We start from the raw sequence: 21,113 nt of genomic DNA, 5'->3' as shown, positions 1-21,113 counted from the left end.
GTGCAGATCTCTGAAGTCAAACCTGTACCATACAAATGAATTCTCAAGAAAAATCAGACCATATTATAGAATGTCATGCAAAATGAATAAAATGTATTTTCAGTGTCATCCCCCCCTTTTTAATGATACTCAAAATAAATTATTTGCTACATTCTATCTACAGTTTAAAATGTCTTCCAAAACAGAAGACCACTTGAGACCTGGCCCAACAATAAATTCCTGGATCTTGTCTCAGAATTGTTATTGGATTTCCCAAATCGTTTATTTCTGGGTGACTTCAATTTAGTAGAGGAGGATTCTTCTTCCTTAGTAGAGGAGTTTATGACCCCTATGGTGACACATGCATTTGTCGTAGGTAATTTAGTCCCAATAAATGGGGGAGGGTACAGACTTGAATTGGCTTTTATTTTACAGCAGGTGAAATGCGATCTGAAGGTAGAGGAATTAACTTTTATCTTTTGCCATGGTCAGTTCGTTTTCTCATCAGATTATGGATCTCAGTAGCCTTGACCTCCTTCAAGGGCAGTGGATCGATTAGATTGGCCTCGGGTGTCTAACAAATCCAGATGACAATTTAGCAGAGAGTTCTGACTCATATCTGGTTAATCTGTAGAATATGAAGGTGGTCAATGTTCTGGACTTAATTGCTCCACTGAGGTGTGTGGGTGGCTCTGCTGTGCCCGGATCCCGAGGCCTCTTGATTTTCTAAGAAGTTAGAGAGAAACAAAACTGCTGAAAGAGCATGTGGAGCAAGAGGAGTGAAGAAAAAAAAGTAGATGCGTCTAATTTATGTCTGAGATTATATGGTGATACCAGTGACAAAGCATAAATTTTCTCCTTGCACATTTTGTCTTCAGATGCCCACCAGGTGGCATTATTTAGAGTAATCTGAAACTTTTAAGGAAGGAAGAATAAAATGCCTGCATTTTCTTTGGATGAATTTGTAATTTTAAAAAACAGTCACTTGTATGTCTCAGAATTGAACAGCAGATGGACAGAGTGAATTGGGAGAACTTATAAGATGGACATTGACATATATAGTATATACAAAACCAGTATGGAAATAGGGAACGAAATTGAATGTTTCTGGATACAAGAAATATTGTGATGGAGATAAGAGACATCTTTCCTTGGCAGCTTATGCACAAATGTCGAGCCCTTAAAGGTCAGTATTAAATGGATCCCCCCACTCATACTCGGAAAGGAAGAAAGATAAGAAGTCATAGGAACACTTCTTCACTAGTGCTCTCCAGCTGCATTTACTCAGTGAGTTCCTTAGTTCTCCTATTGCTGAGGACTCAGACTAGTTCAAGGGGTGAGTATTAAAGAAACTGCTCCTTTGTCTGATTCTGGATCCAACTATTCAGGTGAAACTAGCTGGCTCTTCCAACCTATGAAACCTAAATCAGCAGAGCTGCTTCAAGAAGCATGAAAAACTGGGCTTCTAAAGTCCAAGCAGCCAATGCACCTCATATATTTCCTTCATTTGGGGTTATATTCAGTGCTTTTTTTGTAAAAAAAAAAAAAAAAAAAAAAGGTGCCGGAACTCATACACGTCATACAACCCGCCTTGCCTACCCTACAAGATTCCATCCCAAAAAGGTGCTGAAACTCCGTTCTGGGCGTTCTATGACAAAAAAAAGCCCTGGTTATATTACATGTCCAGCTCAATGGGGGACCCTGACAGGCTGTTTCCTACATGAGATCACTTTGGCTGGGCTCAAGTCCAGTGGGGAGGGGAGGAGCAGCCTGACTTTATGGAACTTGGAGAAGTTTCTTTCTAGGAAAAACCCAAAATACTGGCAAGGGAGAAAGAAAACTCTCTTTGATTGACTTTCATTATGGATAGTGATGAGAAAGTGCACTGGGGCAGGCCAAGAGCAAGCTCAAGTTAGAGATTTTCTTTGTCATCTGCTAAAAGGTTTCTGCCCTGAAATAACAGTCTTATTAGTTCAGGTGATTATATCTTGGGGAAAAATATAAAATAAATAAAACGGCAATGAAGGTTATTTCCTTTTGATTGACAAAAGTTTCTAGCAAGAGCAGATGAATCACTGAGAAGCTGGTGCTAATTGCTCTGATTAACAAAAGCAACTGGCTCTGGAAGAATTTATGGCTCTGAGAATGTTATCTTGATAAATCTTGTATATCACCAGGAGCCAGCATTTAATTGTACAAATGGAAGGGGGGTAGCAGATGTTTGCACAAGTTTAGTTTAGAAAGGTCATACTTGGGTCCCTTTTAATATAATCTCTAATTACTACAGTTGCCTAGGCAGAGTGGCACTGAAAGGACTCGCGGAAGTATCTTGTTTTCTTCAAACTGGAATATTTTTTTTGCAACTAGACTTTGCTAGCTAAATTAGGGGTATAACTAAGAAAAGGAGGAACAAATTGGATAATACTCAGTGGTTACATTTGTATGTATATTAAGATGCAGCTTAATTTTACAAGAATGGATCTAGAAATCCCCCTAGACTCTGTGACCTGCCTTAGAGTAGACTTGAGAAGATGGGGAAAAAACTATTTTCTCTTTAAATTAAGCAGTTCAGTTGAGTAATTTTAACTGTAATAAGGGAAAACAAGCCAGCTTTATAAGTATGAAGTTTGTTTTTATCAACTATAGCTAAAAATAATTACACAGATACTGAAGCTGATAGGATGAAACACAGTATCGGCATTGCGTAGGGTATGTTACGGGAAAAGGAGAACCTGAAGATTCATACTAGTCCCTTTTTGTAAAGCAGTTGTTTCATGTGGAGTAAGTAAATACAATACAAGCCATCACTGTGCAGAAGCCATATTTGAGAGAGAGAGGGAGGGAGGGAGGGAGAGAGAGAGAACACAACAGGAACAGAAACAATAGATATGAATTATAGAGTACCATTTTGCCTGGGTGGCAAAATCACTGAGTGTCTTAGTGGTGGAAAATCGAGAAGTACAAAACACAACACTGAGGAGAAAGAACCACATCACTTGCAAGATCCTTGGTTGCCCACAAGAAAGAGATACCCTGAACAATGGGGAAGCAAAGGTTTTTGTAGCTGTTGAGACTGCAAGGAGGAAAATCTTAGGCATCTGATTGGCTAATGAGTTTGGGGAAGCTTGGGCAGATCCTTGTTCTTGCACCTGGGGTTATTTCTATTGCTAGGCAAAATTGTGCTTTCAGGAGCAGCAGCAGAACTGGGGAAGCCTCATTGTTAAAGAGAAGGAATCTTGAGGCAATCTGGTTGACTGAGGATGGAATATTGGAGTTTTAAACCTGCTCTTTTTTTCCTTCTGTGTCTGGGTGTGTATACACACCTTTGAGTCAGTCTTGACTCCTGGTGACAGCTAGGACAAGTCCTGTAATATCCTGATCATGATAGAGACAGCTAAGCAGATGGTTAATTCTAGTGTAAGTTTTCTCAAGAGTAAGGCCATCTGCAACTTTAGCTGCCACACATGCTATACCCAAATGTATCTCAAAGGGAACTGATGCTGGTATCTTATGACATTTATGTCGTTGTACATTTGGAATCTATGCACTGTCTGCTTGCATCCTTTTTTCTGTAATAAACACAGCTGCTGACAGTTTTCTGAACTTTGCATATTGTGTACATTCCAAACCTCTGACGGTCAGGCCAAGATTTTAAAAAGCTGGTCTTGAATTTCAAGACACTGCCTATGAAACTCCCATGGGTAATCTGTCATAAACTCGGGATAACTTTTGAAGTGAATAGGGTATCTTTATTAGAATCAATGTTACAAAAATGCTGAAGTGAAAAGCACAAATAATCTATTTTGATTTAAAAAATTGCCGATCCCCAAATTCCTTTAGTTTAATGACAAGTAAATAATGACTGCAAAGTTTGAGGTAAACCAGTCCAAGTGTAACTCTATTTCATTAACATTGAATATTATTGCAGATAACTTTTTATTCCAAATGACACAGCAATAGCAGTAATTGCCAACCTATAAACTGTAGTTTGAAGATCAAAGTGCAAGAAATATAGAGAATTAACAGTTTCCCTGTCCAGTTGTGATCAACTCAAGGGGACGGTGCTCATCTCCGATTCTCAGCCAAGGGAGCCTGTGTTGTCTGAAAGACATTTCCATCATCCTGTGGCCAGCATGAAAACATCAAATGCAGTAACCTTTCCCACCAAAGAATAGCTATTTATCTATTTGCATTTGCATGCTTTCAAACTGCTAGGTTTGAACTGCTAGGGGAGAATGAAATCTCATCTGGTCCTATGATACTTGGGTCTCAAACCCAGGCTGTCGACTTTCCAGCTGACAAAGCATCTTAATTGCTGAGCCACTGCACCACCCACTAAGAAATAGGGAGTACAAAAACTGATTTTTAATTCAATCATGAATACACTGTATATGAGTTAAATTTAGCCTATGTAAGATTTATATTTATTGTGCATGTAGTTCACTACAGAAGCACTTCATAGCAGCCTCCTGAATCATGTCATTGCTGTTACCGTACAAAGCTAAACTAACCAATTATTGGGAATACATCTACCTGGGTCCTGTAGTTAGGGAGACAGAATCCACAGTTAGCATGAGCTGTTCATATTAACCGGCTGCAAGCAGGAGGAATGATGCAACAGGACAGCTTATTTTATTGGCTTACTTATGGTCAAGCATCTTATTTTCTCTTCCTTCCTTTTAATTTCAGGTGGCAGAGAAACATGTCTTCATTAATTTAGTTTGGCTATCTATCTCTCACTGAACTGTGCTCAGTCAATGATTCAGCCAAGATCTAATTCTTGTAGTTACATCTTTGGCTTATTTTCTTCCCATTCTTTTCCCATTTCTCTTCAATGGTAATATGTTCGGAAGAGTCTACTTCTGCATATACCTGCAGAGACAATATCAGAGCCTGAATGGTTCCACCAAAATTTTAAGTGGATGTAGCTCCCTGATGCCTCTAGGGTGAGCAGATAAGCAATTTAATAGCTTCCTGAAATATATCTCCAAAGTTTTTACAAAACCATAAACTTGAGAGTGTGAAGGGTATATGGGTGACCATGCACTAAGATTTTAATGATTTTTTTTCCTTTGAGAACAATATAAAAATGTCTAGCTATAGAATTACTTTGGGAAAAGAAAAAATAAAGAACAAGGATAGGCAACAATTAAAGCCATAATTCAAAATGAAACAAATGTTACCCACATGAACAAATCCTTGGTTTTCATAACAAAAACAGTTATTTAATTGCAGGGGAAAAAGAGAGCCAGTTTGGCACCAGGCTTGAACCCAGGAGATGAGTTCTAGTCTCACCTTAAGCATGAAAGCTGGCTGGGTGACTTTGGGCCAGTCAGTCTCTCTCAGCCCAACCCTGTAAAAAATAATAAAGCAGGATAAAAAAAAATAAAAAAATTGATAGGACAGATCCTCTTGCTTTCCTGTTTTAATGCCAAGTGGACCTGCCCTCTTCTGGCTGCTTTTCTTTTTCACAGCATTAAAAAAAAAATATTTAGGGGACAGCTCAGTGATTTGACTAAATATTTAGGAAGCTGGATAGGATTGGATAGGATTGGATGAAAGCAGCTGATGTCTGATACAGTGGTACCTTGGTACTCAACTGCTTTGAAACTCATCAAGTTTGGTACTTGATGCATTTTGAGGCAAAATTTTTGTCCCAGTACTCATTTTTTGGTACTCAGTGCACAAGCTAGAACTTGGTGATATGATTCACTATATTATTCCTTATGGGAAAAATCTGTTTAGTACTCATCGTTTTTGGTACTCGTTACACCTCCTGGAATCAATTAACTATGAGTACCAAGGTACTACTATATTCGGAAAGAAGAGTTTGATTTATTCAGTCCTTTTAGCCTATTGCCCCTAGGGGATGCTATAGAGCCACATCAACACACAACTTTCTCTTTGCAGAGTTGGGAAAGTAAGATTAAAAAAATAAGTCTGCTATGGGTAAAATGCCAGGACATTAGTCTTCTGATGGCTCACACTTAAAACAGGCCCATGTTATAAAATGATCTGCACCCTTAAGCATAACCCCCACTTCCAATAACGTTTTAGTTTTTGCAGGAGTAGCAAGTTAATGCCATATGAAAAAGACGTGGAAAAGAGAAACTTAATCATAATTTTTTTAATAAGATAACCCCACCAACAGAACACGAAAATCATAAGTTTAAATCAGTGCTTCCCAGACTTTTCCCTTCATTACCCAAAACTGCTTTCAGAAAGTCCTTTTTACTCCAATGTAGGAAAAACATTTTAAGCCAATTTAAATATCCCAGTTGTGATTGGGTAATCAATGGGTTCGTATGTTGTTACCCCAAGGGGGGGGGAAATCATCTTTACCCAATTTGGGGTAATTTGTCCAGCTTTCGGAAGCATTGATTCGATTAAATCAATCAAATAAAATCAATCAAATAGCATCATTTCCGGTAGCGTTCTTGCAGCGTCACCAGATAAAGGTTAGCGTAATCACATGGCAGCAATTCCAGATCGCCCGGAAGATTAAAGCTGAGATCTGGTAGCCCTAAGTTACAGAAAGCAAAAGCAACGGCTTTTGTTTTCAGAGAGGCTTGAGTCAAGCCCAAACCACAAACGTGGAAGCTATGAAGAGGCTCATCACGCAGACATAAAGCAGCATACCATCCAGCCACGTCCCAGGACACGATCGCCCTTTCGCTAGGGGTGAAGCACAGTAGGGACTAAACAGATGAGTGCTTTTTCATTGGCTGGCTATGGTAACAATAATCTTTTGTCCCGCCTTGCAAGTTGAGAGGGAACTCCCCCCCCCGCGCCGTGCTTCCTTCTGCGTCGGTTGATTGGTTAGAATTTCTGTGAGACGCAGGCGCCGCCGCGGCCCTCGCGCTAACTGCGGAGGGGGAAAATCGTCTCATTCGGCGTTTAGTTTGACGAGGAAGAGGAAGGTTCGCCGCCCCCCCCAATAGAACAATGACGTTCAAGCGGAGCCGAGATCGTTTCTACAGTACTCGCTGCTGTGGTTGTTGTCATGTCCGCACCGGTACTATCATTTTGGGGACCTGGTATATGGTGGTAAGAGTAATATAACAGGAGGTGGGGGGGTGTTTGGGTTTTTTGCGCATGCGCGGCGAAAATAAGGCTAAAGGGAAGAGTGGATTGAGGGGGTGAGTCACTGAGTTGTGTTTCCTATGGCGCATGCGCTTCCTCTTTTTTTTTTTTTTTGCGCACTTTTAGGGAGAAATTCCAGACTTTCTATCAATAAGTTGGTACAAATGGAGGGAAGCGGGTTGATGCTGAAGTGTTACCATATCAGTTTCCAGTAGCCTGTTAATCATCTTTCAGTATTACATTCAGATGCTGCAAGTACTTCGGAGAAGGGCATGGGATTACAGACTAACTGGACAGTGGCTGTAAAGTTTTAACCCTGCTCTTGTGTGAACTTCCTCTGGGAGAAAAGGGAAAGATGAATTGTATGTGTGTGGCTTGCAAGGAGATGCAGCAAGAATTGTGTGGGGGGGAGGATTTGAATTCGGTGAATTTCAGATGCCATTTCTTGCTTCTTGAATCGCCCGTTCACCAATTTTGGAGTCTCTCTTGCCCCTGTCTTAATGCTGCTTACTTTCAAGTGCTGGATGATATAAAGAACTGTGATGAAAGCTTTATTTAGTTCAATACTTGGTAAGGCCACACTTGGAATACTGCATCCAGTTTTGGTCACCATGATGTAAAAAACATGTTGAGACTCTAGAAAGAGTACAGAGAAGAGCAACAAAGATGATTAGGGGACTGGAGGCTAAAACATATAAGGAACGGTTGCTGGAATTGGGTATGTCTAGTTTAACAAAGAGAAGGACGAGGGGGGGACATGATAACAGTGTTCCAGTATCTCGGGCTGCCACAAAGAAGAGGGAGTCAAGCGATTTTCCAAAGCGCCTGAAGGCAGGACAAGAAGCGACGGATGGAAACTAATCAAGGAGAGAAGCAACCTAGAACTAAGGAGAAACTTCCTGACAGTTAGAACAATTAACCAGTGGAACAACCTGCCTCCAGAAGCGGTGAATGCCCCAACACTGGAAGTTTTTAAGAAGAAACTGGACAGCCATTTGTCCGAAATGGTATAGGGTTTCCTGCCTGAGCAGGGGGTTGGACTAGATGACCTCCAATAATAACTTTTATTATTATTATTATATTATTATATTCTGTTTCTAAATGCTTCTAGAAAACCTGTAGGTAGGAAGTAAACAGCCATCCTTCTCTGTTGCTTCCCAACAGTTCATATTTAGTGGCATGCTATCTCTGAATCTTAATATTCCAGGTGGTTTTTAGTATACGCTTACAAAAACTTGTTTGCCTTACTTTAACATTTGGCTTATTGCTCTTTGCCACTTCTTGCTGCAAAAATTACCTACTTGGGAATATATTAAAAGGAGGGGGGTGTGGTTGTCTGTGAATTCTGTTGGTAGTTAATTGCATGGAGAACCTTGCTTTGTTAATGAGTGGGAGGTCAGCTTTATTTAATGAAAATGTGTATGAAAAGAATCCATACAGGCAGTCCTTGCTTACCAGTGGTAATTGAGACCAGGAACTCCTCCTCTAAGTACCATTGTAAGGCCCAATGTCATGTGACTGCACCAAATTATGGCAGTTCCAATTGGCATTACCATTGGCAATCTCCTGCCATCTTCCCTATTGACTTTGTCGTACCAAAGGTATTTTTTCAAAAGGCAATTTGACTTTGTTTTTCCTTGAAGTCATTTCATGTCTCATCCAAGAAGCTTCTTCAGTTCTCACTTCAGAAGTGGAGAAGCTTCTTGGATGAGAAACAAAATGTCTTCAAGGAAAAACAAAGTTCAGTTGCCTTTTGAAAAAGCACCTTTGGGACAACTATGACCCGGATGACTGAGAATCTCCATAGATATTGACTTTGTATTGCTACCTATTGGTGGTAGTTAATATTTAGGTATATTCTTGGATGCTTTTTGTAAACAAAAATTAAGAGCTTATAAATAATGAGGCAAATAAATACAAGAATAGAACATATTTCAAAACATTGCTTTTTAAAATGGGCCTGAAATAAAGGAAAACAAATTGGCAACATATTTGCTAACCTAATGTACTTCACGATTGACGTAGCAGGTCTAATTCTGGTTTATGAAATTCTGTGAACCTGGCTGACCATATTTGGGCTCAAGTTAATCAGGGTCAGGCTTGCTTAATACTTGGATGAGAGGTCATTGATAAGTACAAGATGGTAGGCTAGAATGGGAAGTTAAAAGAAAAAACAAGTAGGCCGAAGACCTAGAGTTTAGTTGAGAAAACTTCATGGATATTATTCATGAGGTCACCAGGAGTCAAGCTCAACTGAAATTAAATTTAATCTGTGCCCCTGCATTGTGGTATATTTACATAAATTTTGCATTGATTTTATTCCAGTTTATCTGAGGAAAAAGTGATTTTAAGTTTTTAAAAAAGTATATATGGCACAGTGATAAAGAAATATAATTTTATAATGAGTTTTGCACATGAATTTATAAATTATATCATGATTTATACTTCTAAGGACACACAAGAACAGACTGACAGTTCTTGGAGGAGGTGGAATGAAAGGAAGCTGAGCCAATTTTCAGTATAACTACTTTTCCTTCATAAGAACAATATAGAAGCTTTGTATTGTTGATACACGTTAGTGTTGGCCTGTATTCAGCTTAATACTTTGTATTATTAATTAATACTTTGTAATACTTTGTAATACTTTAGTAAGGGATTGGATTTTCATACTGACTGGGAGGAGCTATTTAGGGAGTGGAACAGTTCCCATGCAGCAGATTTCTGAATTCCTTTTGTGTTCCCCTAGTTAGTATGTCTGAAAGATAAAATTTTACTATAGCAGCTAACCATCTAGGAATTCCTAAATGTCTAAACCATTGACTAGTTCCTGTGAGATCCATATAGTCCATCTTGCTGCTCTTTCAAATTTAGTGCAACAGAGATCAAGAGACTCTAGAAATTTGTGTTGCTTTTGAGGTCTTCATTAGCTGTTCCTACTGATAGCAGAATCTGAAGAGAGTTCATCCTTGTAATAGTTTTTACAGACTAGAAGAAAAGTAAAAAAAAAAACAGCTCTATAGATTAAACAGGTGCCTAAATAAAATCAGTAGTCCTTATGGTGTCAGAAATGGATATTACTATATTGAACACACCTGATCTAAAATGAGTTATCTGTAATACTTTTAATATTAAGCTGACAGCTTCCCACAAGAATGAAAATAGCTGCAGGAAAGTTTGAAAACAATTTTTGTTCTCATTCTTTTTTTAAAAAATTGGTGATCACTTTTACATCAGGAGAAGAATTTATAATTGTCCACATTTGAATCTGGTCTGTGTAGATAAAGATTTGTATTCTCTTTAATACAAAGAATAAAATATTGGTATTATGTGCCATTTTTGTAGATTACTAAATTAAAGGTACAACATTTAATTGCTATGAATACAAACTTTAGATAACATTTTGTCTAGAATTTCATTCCCGAACAATAGATTTTCCTATTTATAGGAAAACTTGTATACAGTACTTGGAAAGGCAGTTCTAAAATACTGTAGTATCAAAAAATTTAAATGTAATTAAATTTTAAATCTTTTCTCTAAATTGTGTTTCAGAAAACCCTAGTCTGCTTTTGTATTTGTTATAGTTTGAATCACTGCAAATAAGGTTATACTAAATAGAAGTTTTGTAATACAAAATTTTTGTTTAGATTTCTTTTCCATGTGGAGATTCAATACTTATGTAATAATGTTGGCTATAAAGATTGTTGCTGGTCTTATGTAGCTGGGTTTAATTACAGTATTTTAAACAAATGTTTTAGTACTTGACAATTATTGGAATTATACCTCTCTAACAATATCTTTGTGTCTTTGCTTAGAATCCTAATGTAGTAAATTCAGTGATAGTTATATAATAAGGAAGAAAGAGAATGAGCATTTCAAAGCTATTAGCTTTCCATCCCTCAGGACAAAATAGTCTTGGAGTAGCCTTATAGTGGCAGCTGAAAAATGAAAAAAAATATTTAATCTATGATCTTTTGTCTTGATCTGGGAAGTTGTAATAACAAATGAGAGATATGTCTCGGATAGATAAAATGTGGAGAGAAGAGTTCATTGGTTGCTGGTAATAACATCACATAATACTTTCATGAGGCATTTTTGTTTGTGTTACAGATTATAATAAACTCTTTAAGCTAAATTAAGATAACTAAATCTTAATTAAATGCTGTAAAAGAATCCTGTAGACTATTATAAAAACCATGTATCATGTCTTTATGTAATCGCTTCTCAATTATATGTTCTGAAAAATTTGGCTTTATCATCACAATTGGTTTTCTAGAATATATTGTATTCTGTACACGTGGCCTAAACTGTTGTTCCAAGTTCCTTTGAATTTCCTATGGAATATGTTTAAAAAGATTATCCATATTGATTTTTGAAAGCTTACCTTTAATTTTAAAATAATTGAAATTTACAGGAAGGGAGAGAAGTTAACAATGGCAATTTTTTCAAAATTTTAAGTAAGTTGGGTATGTCACTATTTTTGCATCGATTGAAAGAACTGGAGAAAATTTTGCTCTTTTTTTTAAAGCTGTTGATATAAATATTACTTTATCATATTTGGTTTGAAAATACAGTTCAAATAACTCCTATTCCAAGAGTTACCTGCAAATCTCTTTTTGGTTAATGTATTACTTTTAATTTTCTTTACCTTAAACAGTATAAATGCAAATTTATAGCTATGATGGGTTGCATTTTAATGATTGTTGGCTGCTTTGAGCCCTTCATGAAACAAGGGCTGCAGGACTAAGGCACTGATAAAAGTTAAGAAGGTTGTACCCACAGATTGGCAATGGCTTTTCTTATTTTTTTTTTTTTCCATCCTGTGTTTATGGAATTAAATTTTAGGTTTTTTATTTTTAAAGTATATTTAGGATTGTTGAGGGCTTCCTTTATAGTTTCCATGAATTTCTTTTCTCAGGATTGCAAATAATTGTGCTACTGATTTGCAACAATTCCAATCTGATCTTTGCCAAAGCCACAGTGGAATTTAGGCACAAAATATTAATCACAGTCCAGTGTTTTATATTTAATACAGTAAAAGGGGTATGATGTTATTTTTAATATGCATGTATTATACATAGGATAGCATGGTAATTTAAAATCTCAATAAATCCCCTCTTCTAAGTGATCCCCAATAAAAGATAATTAGACCATATGATTTTCATTTTGTTGATACTGGAGGGAGCTGTGACTGGCTGAATCCCAGCAGAATCCTTTTCCTTCCATCAGCTTGATTGAAATAGTAACTGGAAAAAAAGGGTAGATTATCTTAATTGACTTTTTAATGAGGCGGGACAAGTGAAAACAGGAAGAACACATGATCTGGAACAGAGACTCCCTGTCTTTTCCATATTATACAGATAATATACATTAATATATTAAGTCATCAGTCCTGATATTACCTTTTGTTGTTTTGGGTGCCTTCGAGTCATTGTTGACTTTGGACAACTGCTCAACTGCAGTTTTTTTGAAAAGGTTTTTCAGAAGTAGTTTGCTATTGCCTGCTTCCTAGGGCTGTCAAAAGAGTGATTGGCCTAAGGTCACCTAGCTAGCTTTGTGCCTAAGGCAGGACTAGAACTCTCTGTCTCCTAGTTTCTACCCTGATCCCTTAACTCAGTGGTTCTCAACCTGTGGGTCGGGACCCCATTTGGGGTCGAATGACCATTTCATGGGGGTTGCCAAACCACGCTGTCCACCTTTTTTTTCCCTTTTCCCTAGCTGTCCTACTCCCTCTTATTGGTGGCCACACCCACTTGGGGGTCACCACAACATGGGGAACTGTATTATGGGGTCACGGCATTAGAAAGGTTGAGAACCACTGCCTTAACTGCTGCACCAGACAGGCTCTGAGTTGATATTGCCTTAGCCTTGCCTTGCCTTGCCTTGCCTTGCCTTGCCTTGCCTTGCCTTGCCTTGCCTTGCCTTGCCTTCCTCCCTCCCTCCCTCCCTCCCTCCCTCTGAATAATCAAATTCACTAAGGAATAAGGTTTTTTTTCCATCTTCAGCAAAGGCTATGTTTGCTGTGGTCTCTAAAAAAGGGCCTCTGTGCTCTTTACTACAGTCTCTGTGTATGTATAGAAAAGTTAGTAAATGCATCATTTGACAATGCATGTTTACAACTATTCTTGCAATCAACAGAATCTTGAATTATGCTACAAAAGGAAATATGCAGACTGGAATTCTGAACTATTTTAACTTAAACATTGAACTGTCTTAAACTAACAATAGTTTGGTTTTTTTTATAAATAAATGTAAAGAATTTATATGTATATATACATATATATATATCTTGCAGGTGGTGAATTTGTTGATGGGTGTTTTACTGACAGTTGAAGTGACTCATCCGAATACTATGTCATCTGTAGATATCCAGTATGAGGTTATTGGAAACTATTACTCCTCTGAAAGGGTTGCTGGTAGGTATATGTTTTAAAGGAGTAAAATTTGATTAATTCAAGATATATGTATTAGAAAAAGTACTTAAAATAGTCCAGCAATTTTTACATTTGTGAGGTACATAAATAGAAATGAAACATCTTGGTTTGGTTTGACTTACTGGGAAAATCATAATTTGAGTTTGTCATTGAACCATTGCTTGGTAGTAGAAAGGGTCATTTCCAATGCCTGATAATGCAAATATTGAAATAATTTCTATAATGCCAATTCCTGCCTGTATGACTGAGAGATACAGGTGGTCCTCACTTAATGATGATTTGTTCAATGACTTTATGAAGTTATGATGGAACTGAATGAATGGTTGTTATGACAGGTCCCTGAAGTGAAGGCTATTGCAGCAAAATTCAGGTTTTTTAATGACTTTCCAATACTAACCAGTGCACCAAATCCTTGCAATTGCTAGTTCTTACTTTAGTTCAGCGGTTCTCAACGTTTGTGTGAAGGCGACCCCCGTCACACAAACGTTATGCGCATGCGCGGCGCTGTCCCCATGTGCGGCGCGCATGTGCGGCGCCGCCCCCGGAGGGGAGAAAATGGCAGATCGCCGCCTTTGGCGACCCCCGAAAAATGGTCGATCGACCCCAAATGGGGTCGCGACCCATAGGTTGAGAACCGCTGCTCTAGTTCATTTAATTGCTGAATTAGATGTATCATTGCATTCTGCTAGCATGCAATGCAGGTGGTTTTAATTTGCTTTTATTGCTAAAGGAATTTTTAATATTTCCCCCCCACCAGAAAATGCCTGCGTTCTCTTTGCCATCTCGCTCCTCATATTTACAATCAGTGCTATGTTGGTGTATGGAGCAATTACTGTAAGTTTTACTTGAATGATTCTAATTTCTCATTATTGGTTTTCCTCTTCAAGAGTAACACATTATTCTCATTTTGCATTTTTAGCATCGTGTCAGTTGGCTGATTCCATTCTTTTGTTACCAACTCTTTGACTTTGTTCTCGGCTGTCTCATGGCTATAAGTTCTCTGACTTATTTGCCAAGAATAAACAAGTACCTGGAACAACTAGTAAGTGTCCATGACAATATTTTATAATCGAGTGATGGGAGGCATGGTAGTGAGTTATGCACAATTCATAAGCTTAACAAGATCACATGAACTGGATGAGATAAAGGATATATGGCATTCTTAACTCTTAATCCCACTGCATCTTACATTTTTAGAATTTCTTCTCTTTGAAACTGGCCAGGAGAATTAGTTGTCCTAACTCCAGGCTGGCAGAGATGGCAGACCCAGTCTGCACTCATTGGGGAAGTAGAGGCCTCCAGAGGAAGTTTTTCTGTAGATGCGGGTGACATCTATTCCTGGCAGAAATACCAATTATGGTAGATATGCACCCATGGAATGTTCTACTGGTATGCCTGAGATTTCTGGGAAATATTGCTGTTGGAGAGGCACTTCTGCTGCATAATTGAAACTTTTAAGAATATCTCCGTCTATATAAATTGTGTCTTGAAATCAGAGATAAATATCAGTTTATTTAACTGGAACAAAACTTTTTTGGATCCTCACATATAGTTCATGGCCTCTGCTTCAGTGCTACTTCTTTCCAGAGGAGGTTATGTCATATTGAGCTCTGTGACCTCAGCTGAATCTGCCTCCTGTGGTTTAAAGATAAGGAATTCTTGTAACAACAGTTGCAAGCTGTAATGATAGTGTGCAAAAATGTCCCTCTGCCTCCATCTGCTTTGCTTCACAACAAAACAGCATTTTTTTAAAAAAAACACAAAACAATCATTGTCTTTTGTTTTGGACTAATTTTCACAGGTTTTTCTAGATATCAAAGAACCTTTTAGTGATATCTGTTTGTAATACTTTGTTACTGTTTCTTTTTCTAGCCAGAATTCCCGTACAAAGATGATCTTCTTGCTCTTGATTCAAGCTGTCTTCTGTTCTTTGTCCTATTGTTCTTTGTTTGGATCATTATTTTAAAGGTCAGTTTGGGGATGCTTTAAATTGAACCTCTTTTAAGGGATATGAATTTCTCATCCATGTCTTAGTAATTAAAATTAAAGCATATGATTTGAGTTTCTTGGCTATCCTTCCTGTTAATTTGTTGGAGTGATTGTTTAGTTCTCTTCCCTGTAGTTCTTTAAGTCTACTGTGAGTTCAGTTCTGATTGGTTAAATGTTTCTGTTCACTCTTTCACTTATTTATTTTATTTACGGTATATCCACTGTTTTGTCTTTCGCATAGACATTTTGCCAACAGTGGCATTTTTTTCAGCTAAACTGAAGGTATTAAGATATTTTCTGATGTATTTGGAGGATCTTGAACCGCTACTAATTTAGGGCGGTTCTGTAGTTATAGCTGTAGATGGCTTAGTTCAGAGGTCCCTAATCTTTTGGGCACCAGGGACCGGTTCCATGGAGAGAGGTTTTTTTGCAGACCAGAGGGGGTGTGGTTTTGTGTGCTGCCTGCAACCCGCAGATGGAACTTTGCTTGTTTGTGTGGAACCATTGCTGGCATGCTGTGGCCCAGTACCATCCATGAACTGAACCCCTGGCTTTATTAGAGAGCAATGGCACTGATTTGAATAGAGTAGAAAAAGTTTATTTATATTGTCAAATAGTTATATATTTTGTGCCTCTGAAGATTTGTGCCTCTGAAGATGCTGTAATTCACAATTCTTCTGCTCTTATGGTATGTTCAGATAGTATTATTTATTTATTTATTTTGTCTTGCAGGCCTATCTAATTAATTGTGTCTGGAACTGTTATAAATATATTTGCAATAGAAATGTGCCTGAAATAGCTGTCTACCCAGCATTTGAAGCACCCCCACAGGTAAATGATTTATGAAATTAAACTGAGCTAATTTCTAATATTAATCACTAGGACTATGATCATGGATATGTATTTCATCTGAACTGGCTTCATTTCTAATATACATTTTAATATACATTCATTTCTAATACACAAAGAGTTGCGTAGATGAGACTGGCAATCATACAAGTTGAATAAATAAATGCATTTATCCATTTTATGCAATTATGCAATTATCCTTTAATGGATAAATACAAATTTATCCATTAAAGATACCAAGTGGATATTTTAACCCAGACTTCCTGTTTGAATTTCAATCTTGGGTGACTTTGACATATTTTATTGGACATATAAAGGTGGTTTACAATTGTCTGGGTTTTTTTAACCTGTATCCTATGTACTTCCTAGTTGTCTTCTATCCAAGTCCCAATCAGGTTCAGTAATTTAGCATCTGCCCTCTATTTAGAGCAGTGGTTCTCAACCTGTGGGTCGGGACTCCATTTGGGGTCGAACGACCATTTCACGGGGGTCGCCAAACAACGCCGTCCACCATTTTTTCCCCCTTTTCCTTAGCTGTGCTACTCCCTTTTATTCTATTGGCTTTTGAAAGCCAATAGAATAGACTCTCTTGAATAGAGTCTAATTCTATTGGCTTTCAAAAGCCAATAGGAATTGTCCAGACTGTCTCTGCCCTGCTGAGCCCGCCAAAAGTCCCATTCTGCAAACGGTGCTGCACCAGTTGAGTAGTCCTCGACTTACGACCAGTTGAGTAGTCCTCGACTTACGACCGGTTGGGGGTGGCGGCATTAAAAAGGTTGAGAACCACTGATTTAGAGCTTTACATACAATTAACCAGAACAGGATTATTAATTCAAATTTAGTAGAATGGCTCAGCCTGTAAGATGGCAGGTTAAAAGGTCTCAAACCACATCTCCCAGAATTGCTGTGAATCTTCACATTTTGGTCTCCTGCTTGATGGGGAAACAGCTTGGTGGTTTGAACTGCCATTGTCTGTCTTCCTCATCTGACATCCTCACTGCTAATATTAATATGCCTGTGAGAGAGGATACTCGCATGTTCTGATGATAAAAACAGTTCAAAAAGTGTAGTAATTTCGATCGTGTATTCCTAGTTATATAGCTTAGCCTCTGTGTGATCAGAAGAATCACCCTTTCCTTCCCTTCTTGGGAGATAGACCAATCTTGCTGCAAATAAACAAAAACTTTAGTTTAAAATAAAGAAAGATGAAATATAAAGATCATTTTAAAAGTAGAAAAAAGGAGACTAAATTCTAGAGCAGTTCAGTGCTGCAAAAAAGCTTCTTGAGAGAACCATACCCAAAAAAAAAAAAGTGATCTAGGCAAATCACAAAGTGTCAGAAGTATGCTACAAATGGCTTGTCCTTTGCAAGTCTGGTAAAAATGGTACTGGATAGATATTTCAAATTGATATTAAAGCTTACAGGAAAATGTGATTTTCACATGGATAAAAAGCTGTAATTACAGATTCAGTTATAAGGGTTTTTTTTCCAAAGAAAATAATATTAAGGGTTGGGTAACGATAAAAATGAATTGGGAAACTTATGCAAATTTCTGGATAAATCTTTATCTATTTTTAATGAAACTGAAGATTTCCTGAAGAAAAAACAGTTTTCTGCTTCAAGATTCCTGGGTTGCTCCTGCTTCTTGGGAGCTCCTGACTTGCTTTCCTCAGAAGCTTTTGGGGAGATGGAAGCACTTGTCCCTTCCTCAGTCTTTTTTCCCCTTCTCCAGAGTTTCCCACGCTTTTAAAATGACCATCTTTTTTTCTATATCTTCAGTAGAGGAAGGCTGCTCTGCATGTGACGCAGAGGCATATCTCACTCAAGGGCATATGTGTTCTGTCTAAGCATGTAATCAGCATAGAGGGAGTGTATGCTGTGAATGTTTGAGCTTGTTAACTGGCGAGGAAGCTACCTTTGCTACAAGAGGTAGACATCAAGGCATCTCTTTAAAAAAAGAAAATGTTTAGAAGTGCAATTGAAATACATGTATACTCCAGAGCAATGCATTTATTTGAAATTCACCAATGATATGAAGTTCTTTCAATTCTGTACAGTTTGAGAGCTATTTCAAATGTAATCTGTGCTTACCACTACTCAAATAAGACAGTTGTTGGCAATAGAAACCACTTGGGTTCTAACTCATACTACGTATACATAAAACCACCATTTGGACTAACAAAGCAATTCATTCGTTAGTTTAATATTAGTTTTAATTTAATTTTGGGAGTCAATTTGCCACTGAGAAAAGACTGTTATTTTTTATAAGATACCATGAAAATGGTTTATTACTATTACAAATATTTTAGTAAATGATATATTGGGTCAGTCAATAAAATAACTAATAATCTGTTTTTTCTCTTACAGTATGTTTTGCCATCTTATGAAATGGCAGTGAAAATGCCAGAAAAGGAACCGCCACCTCCTTACATTCCTGCCTGAAGCAGCCAAATTTCTAGCAAAATAACTGTATACCTTCATTTTTTATATTGTAAGATTGCTTAAATATTCAGGGTTTTAGGAGCAACCATATGAGGTTAAGAGGCATTTGATATCATCTTACTAAACAAAATTCATAAGGGAGTGATTTTTCTCCCTCTTGCTAGCTTTAATTTTATTGATCTTAAATCTCTTAAGTAATTCTTGCTATGCTTTCTTTTTCAATTTCTGCTTCTGTATACAACTCCAATTCTATGGATTTGTAATTTCGTTTTGGTTCAAGAAACACGTTTATTAAGTTAAGTAAGTTCTGGATATTACACATTTAGAAAATCAAGCATCTTGCAAGTATAGATTAGTTCTGAAGAACAATCATTTCAATAGCAAGATTTTTTTTCTTTCATTTTTAATGTGGGAAAATTAGTTCCTGTGTGGTGCACTATTGCATATATGTATTTACCTGAAACTTTTTGTGTTATGTTAGTTTTTACTGTGTTATCCTTATGCCTTGAAACAATATTTTGGAAGTTGGAATTAATAGTTTGACATTTTTTATCATATAATATGAATGCCAGAAAAAGACACTACTTTTGTCATTTACTTGCTTCAAATCTGTATGTATTTTCATCTTTGTTTATAAAAGATGCTTTAATAAATCTTTAAGAAAATAATTTGAGGGATTGTTTAAGGTATATACTATAGGTATCTGGATTAATTACTTTTACATTTTTGTTGAAATAACAGTTCAGTCAAGAGCTGAAATACAATTATAAAACTTAGTGAACTGATCTTTCTTTTTTCCTCTTCCCACAATTTCAGTTTAATTAAATTGCAGTAACATTAACAATGATGGTGGCACTTTAAGGATAGGATAAGAAGATAATTAAAACAGGCTAAATACCTATCAAAAATGTTGAAGCAATAAGTTGCTAAGGAAAAACTATTCTCAGAAAATATTAAACAAGGAATTGCTCTTACATTATTAATGTTGTATTAAAGTTTTCAAGAAAAGACTGAGATTCATTCCAACTCTATGGTTCTAGGATACAATATATATTTAACTAGAGGTCATTGTCACCAGAAGGATAATCTAGAGATGGCTCTAACTTTAGTAATTCAGTGTTTACTTACTTGAAATCATGAATTTGGTTGGATTGTTATTAAGAATTAGTACATAGGATTTTAAGGATATAGTTGGGGGTGCTTCAGCTTTTAATGCAAAAAGTTGATTGTAGTACAGGTATAAATCTTCTGTAAGTAAAATGACAATTATCTTTTTTTATCAGCTGAAGCCAGCTGGGTGATTTGGGGCCATTTAAATTAGGAGGTGAGAGCATTTTGTATAGGACCTTATGTTGTACAAAAATGAAGGCTAGTAATAAAAACCACTGTGTAATATTAGGAATTTTAAACAAAATCTTGACAAGAGGGTAAAGGAAATGTCAGACATATTTGTAGAAAAACATTATCACTGATGCTTAGTGATGGATCTATAAGCCCAGGATAACATGAACTATTACTTCTGTTATTTTCTATAGTTCTGAAATCCAAGAATAAAGATGTACTGGCCATACTGGCACACTGAGCAAAACATCTGTACTGCTTAGAAGTTTCCTAAGACAAAGGAAGTAATGGACATCAAAACAGGGTTTTCTCAATTCCTATAAAAATGGAAATTTGAATTCATTAACAAATACAGTTTGGTAAGACTTGGTTAGTCTTGGTATACATGATTTCAGAGTTTAAAAAAAGCCACTTCCTTAACAAAAACTCTGGTTTTTATCTACATTATATATCAAATACAATAATTTCCAAAGTCATCATGGCATGCTATGAAATAATATATTTTGGGGATAATAACTACAATTAAAAATAGAATTCACACTCTTATATGCAATTCCTGTATCACCTATCTGAATCTTTGACATACAGGTAGTCCTTGACTTAACAACATTCATTTTGTGACTGTTGAAAGTTAATGGCACTGAAAAAGCGACTTATGACCGTTTTTCACACAACCAATGCAGCACCCCATGGTCACGTGATCAAAATCTGGATGCTTGGCAACTGGTTCATATTTATGACAGTTGCTGTGTCTTAGGTCCTAGGATCAAGATAACCTTTATTGTCATTTTTTTACTGTAGGCATGTCACACATAAAAAATGAAACTTAGTTGCCTGCTATCAAAGTGAAACATACATGACACACACCTAAACATACTATGTACAATATATGTATAGACCCACACCCCTATATATACATAGCAAATAAATATTAAATATTGTCCATCTTGAATATATAACGGAAGGAGGAAGCTTGACAGTTCACAAGGTTAACGCTG

At 36.9% G+C, this 21,113-nt stretch overlaps 1 protein-coding gene and 1 long non-coding RNA gene across 3 annotated transcripts; one reads left to right on the top strand and one right to left on the bottom strand.

Annotated features, from left to right (window-relative positions):
• Window positions 1-384: 384 nt before the first annotated feature.
• LOC120310641 lies at window positions 385-6,671 on the bottom strand. The gene is made up of 3 exons (XR_005557417.1): window positions 6,619-6,671; window positions 5,275-5,332; window positions 385-705 (listed from the first exon to the last, which is right to left on the bottom strand). It is a non-coding gene; the product is annotated as an uncharacterized LOC120310641 (long non-coding RNA).
• Window positions 6,672-6,778: 107 nt separating this feature from the next.
• Window positions 6,779-19,550, top strand: LAPTM4A (lysosomal protein transmembrane 4 alpha). Of its 2 annotated transcripts, none has more exons than XM_039349278.1 (7): window positions 6,779-7,026; window positions 13,355-13,475; window positions 14,251-14,327; window positions 14,413-14,535; window positions 15,366-15,461; window positions 16,215-16,313; window positions 18,700-19,550. In XM_039349278.1, exons 1-7 carry the CDS (start codon window positions 6,925-6,927, stop codon window positions 18,772-18,774), a joined length of 693 nt encoding a protein of 230 aa, XP_039205212.1. In that variant the 5' UTR covers window positions 6,779-6,924; the 3' UTR covers window positions 18,775-19,550. The 2 variants fall into 2 exon arrangements, with proteins under 2 accessions (XP_039205212.1, XP_039205213.1); XM_039349279.1 differs by having other exon boundaries at window positions 6,843-6,994; window positions 18,700-19,442.
• The last annotated feature ends 1,563 nt before the right edge of the window (window positions 19,551-21,113 follow it).

The sequence above is a fragment of the Crotalus tigris genome, unplaced genomic scaffold, assembly GCF_016545835.1.
Source record: "Crotalus tigris isolate CLP2741 ecotype Arizona unplaced genomic scaffold, ASM1654583v1 scf7180000018244.697701, whole genome shotgun sequence".
NCBI classification, from domain to species: domain Eukaryota; kingdom Metazoa; phylum Chordata; class Lepidosauria; order Squamata; family Viperidae; genus Crotalus; species Crotalus tigris.
The sequence above is the reverse complement of the archived record's forward strand: the minus strand, read 5'-3'. Positions and strand labels throughout refer to the sequence as shown.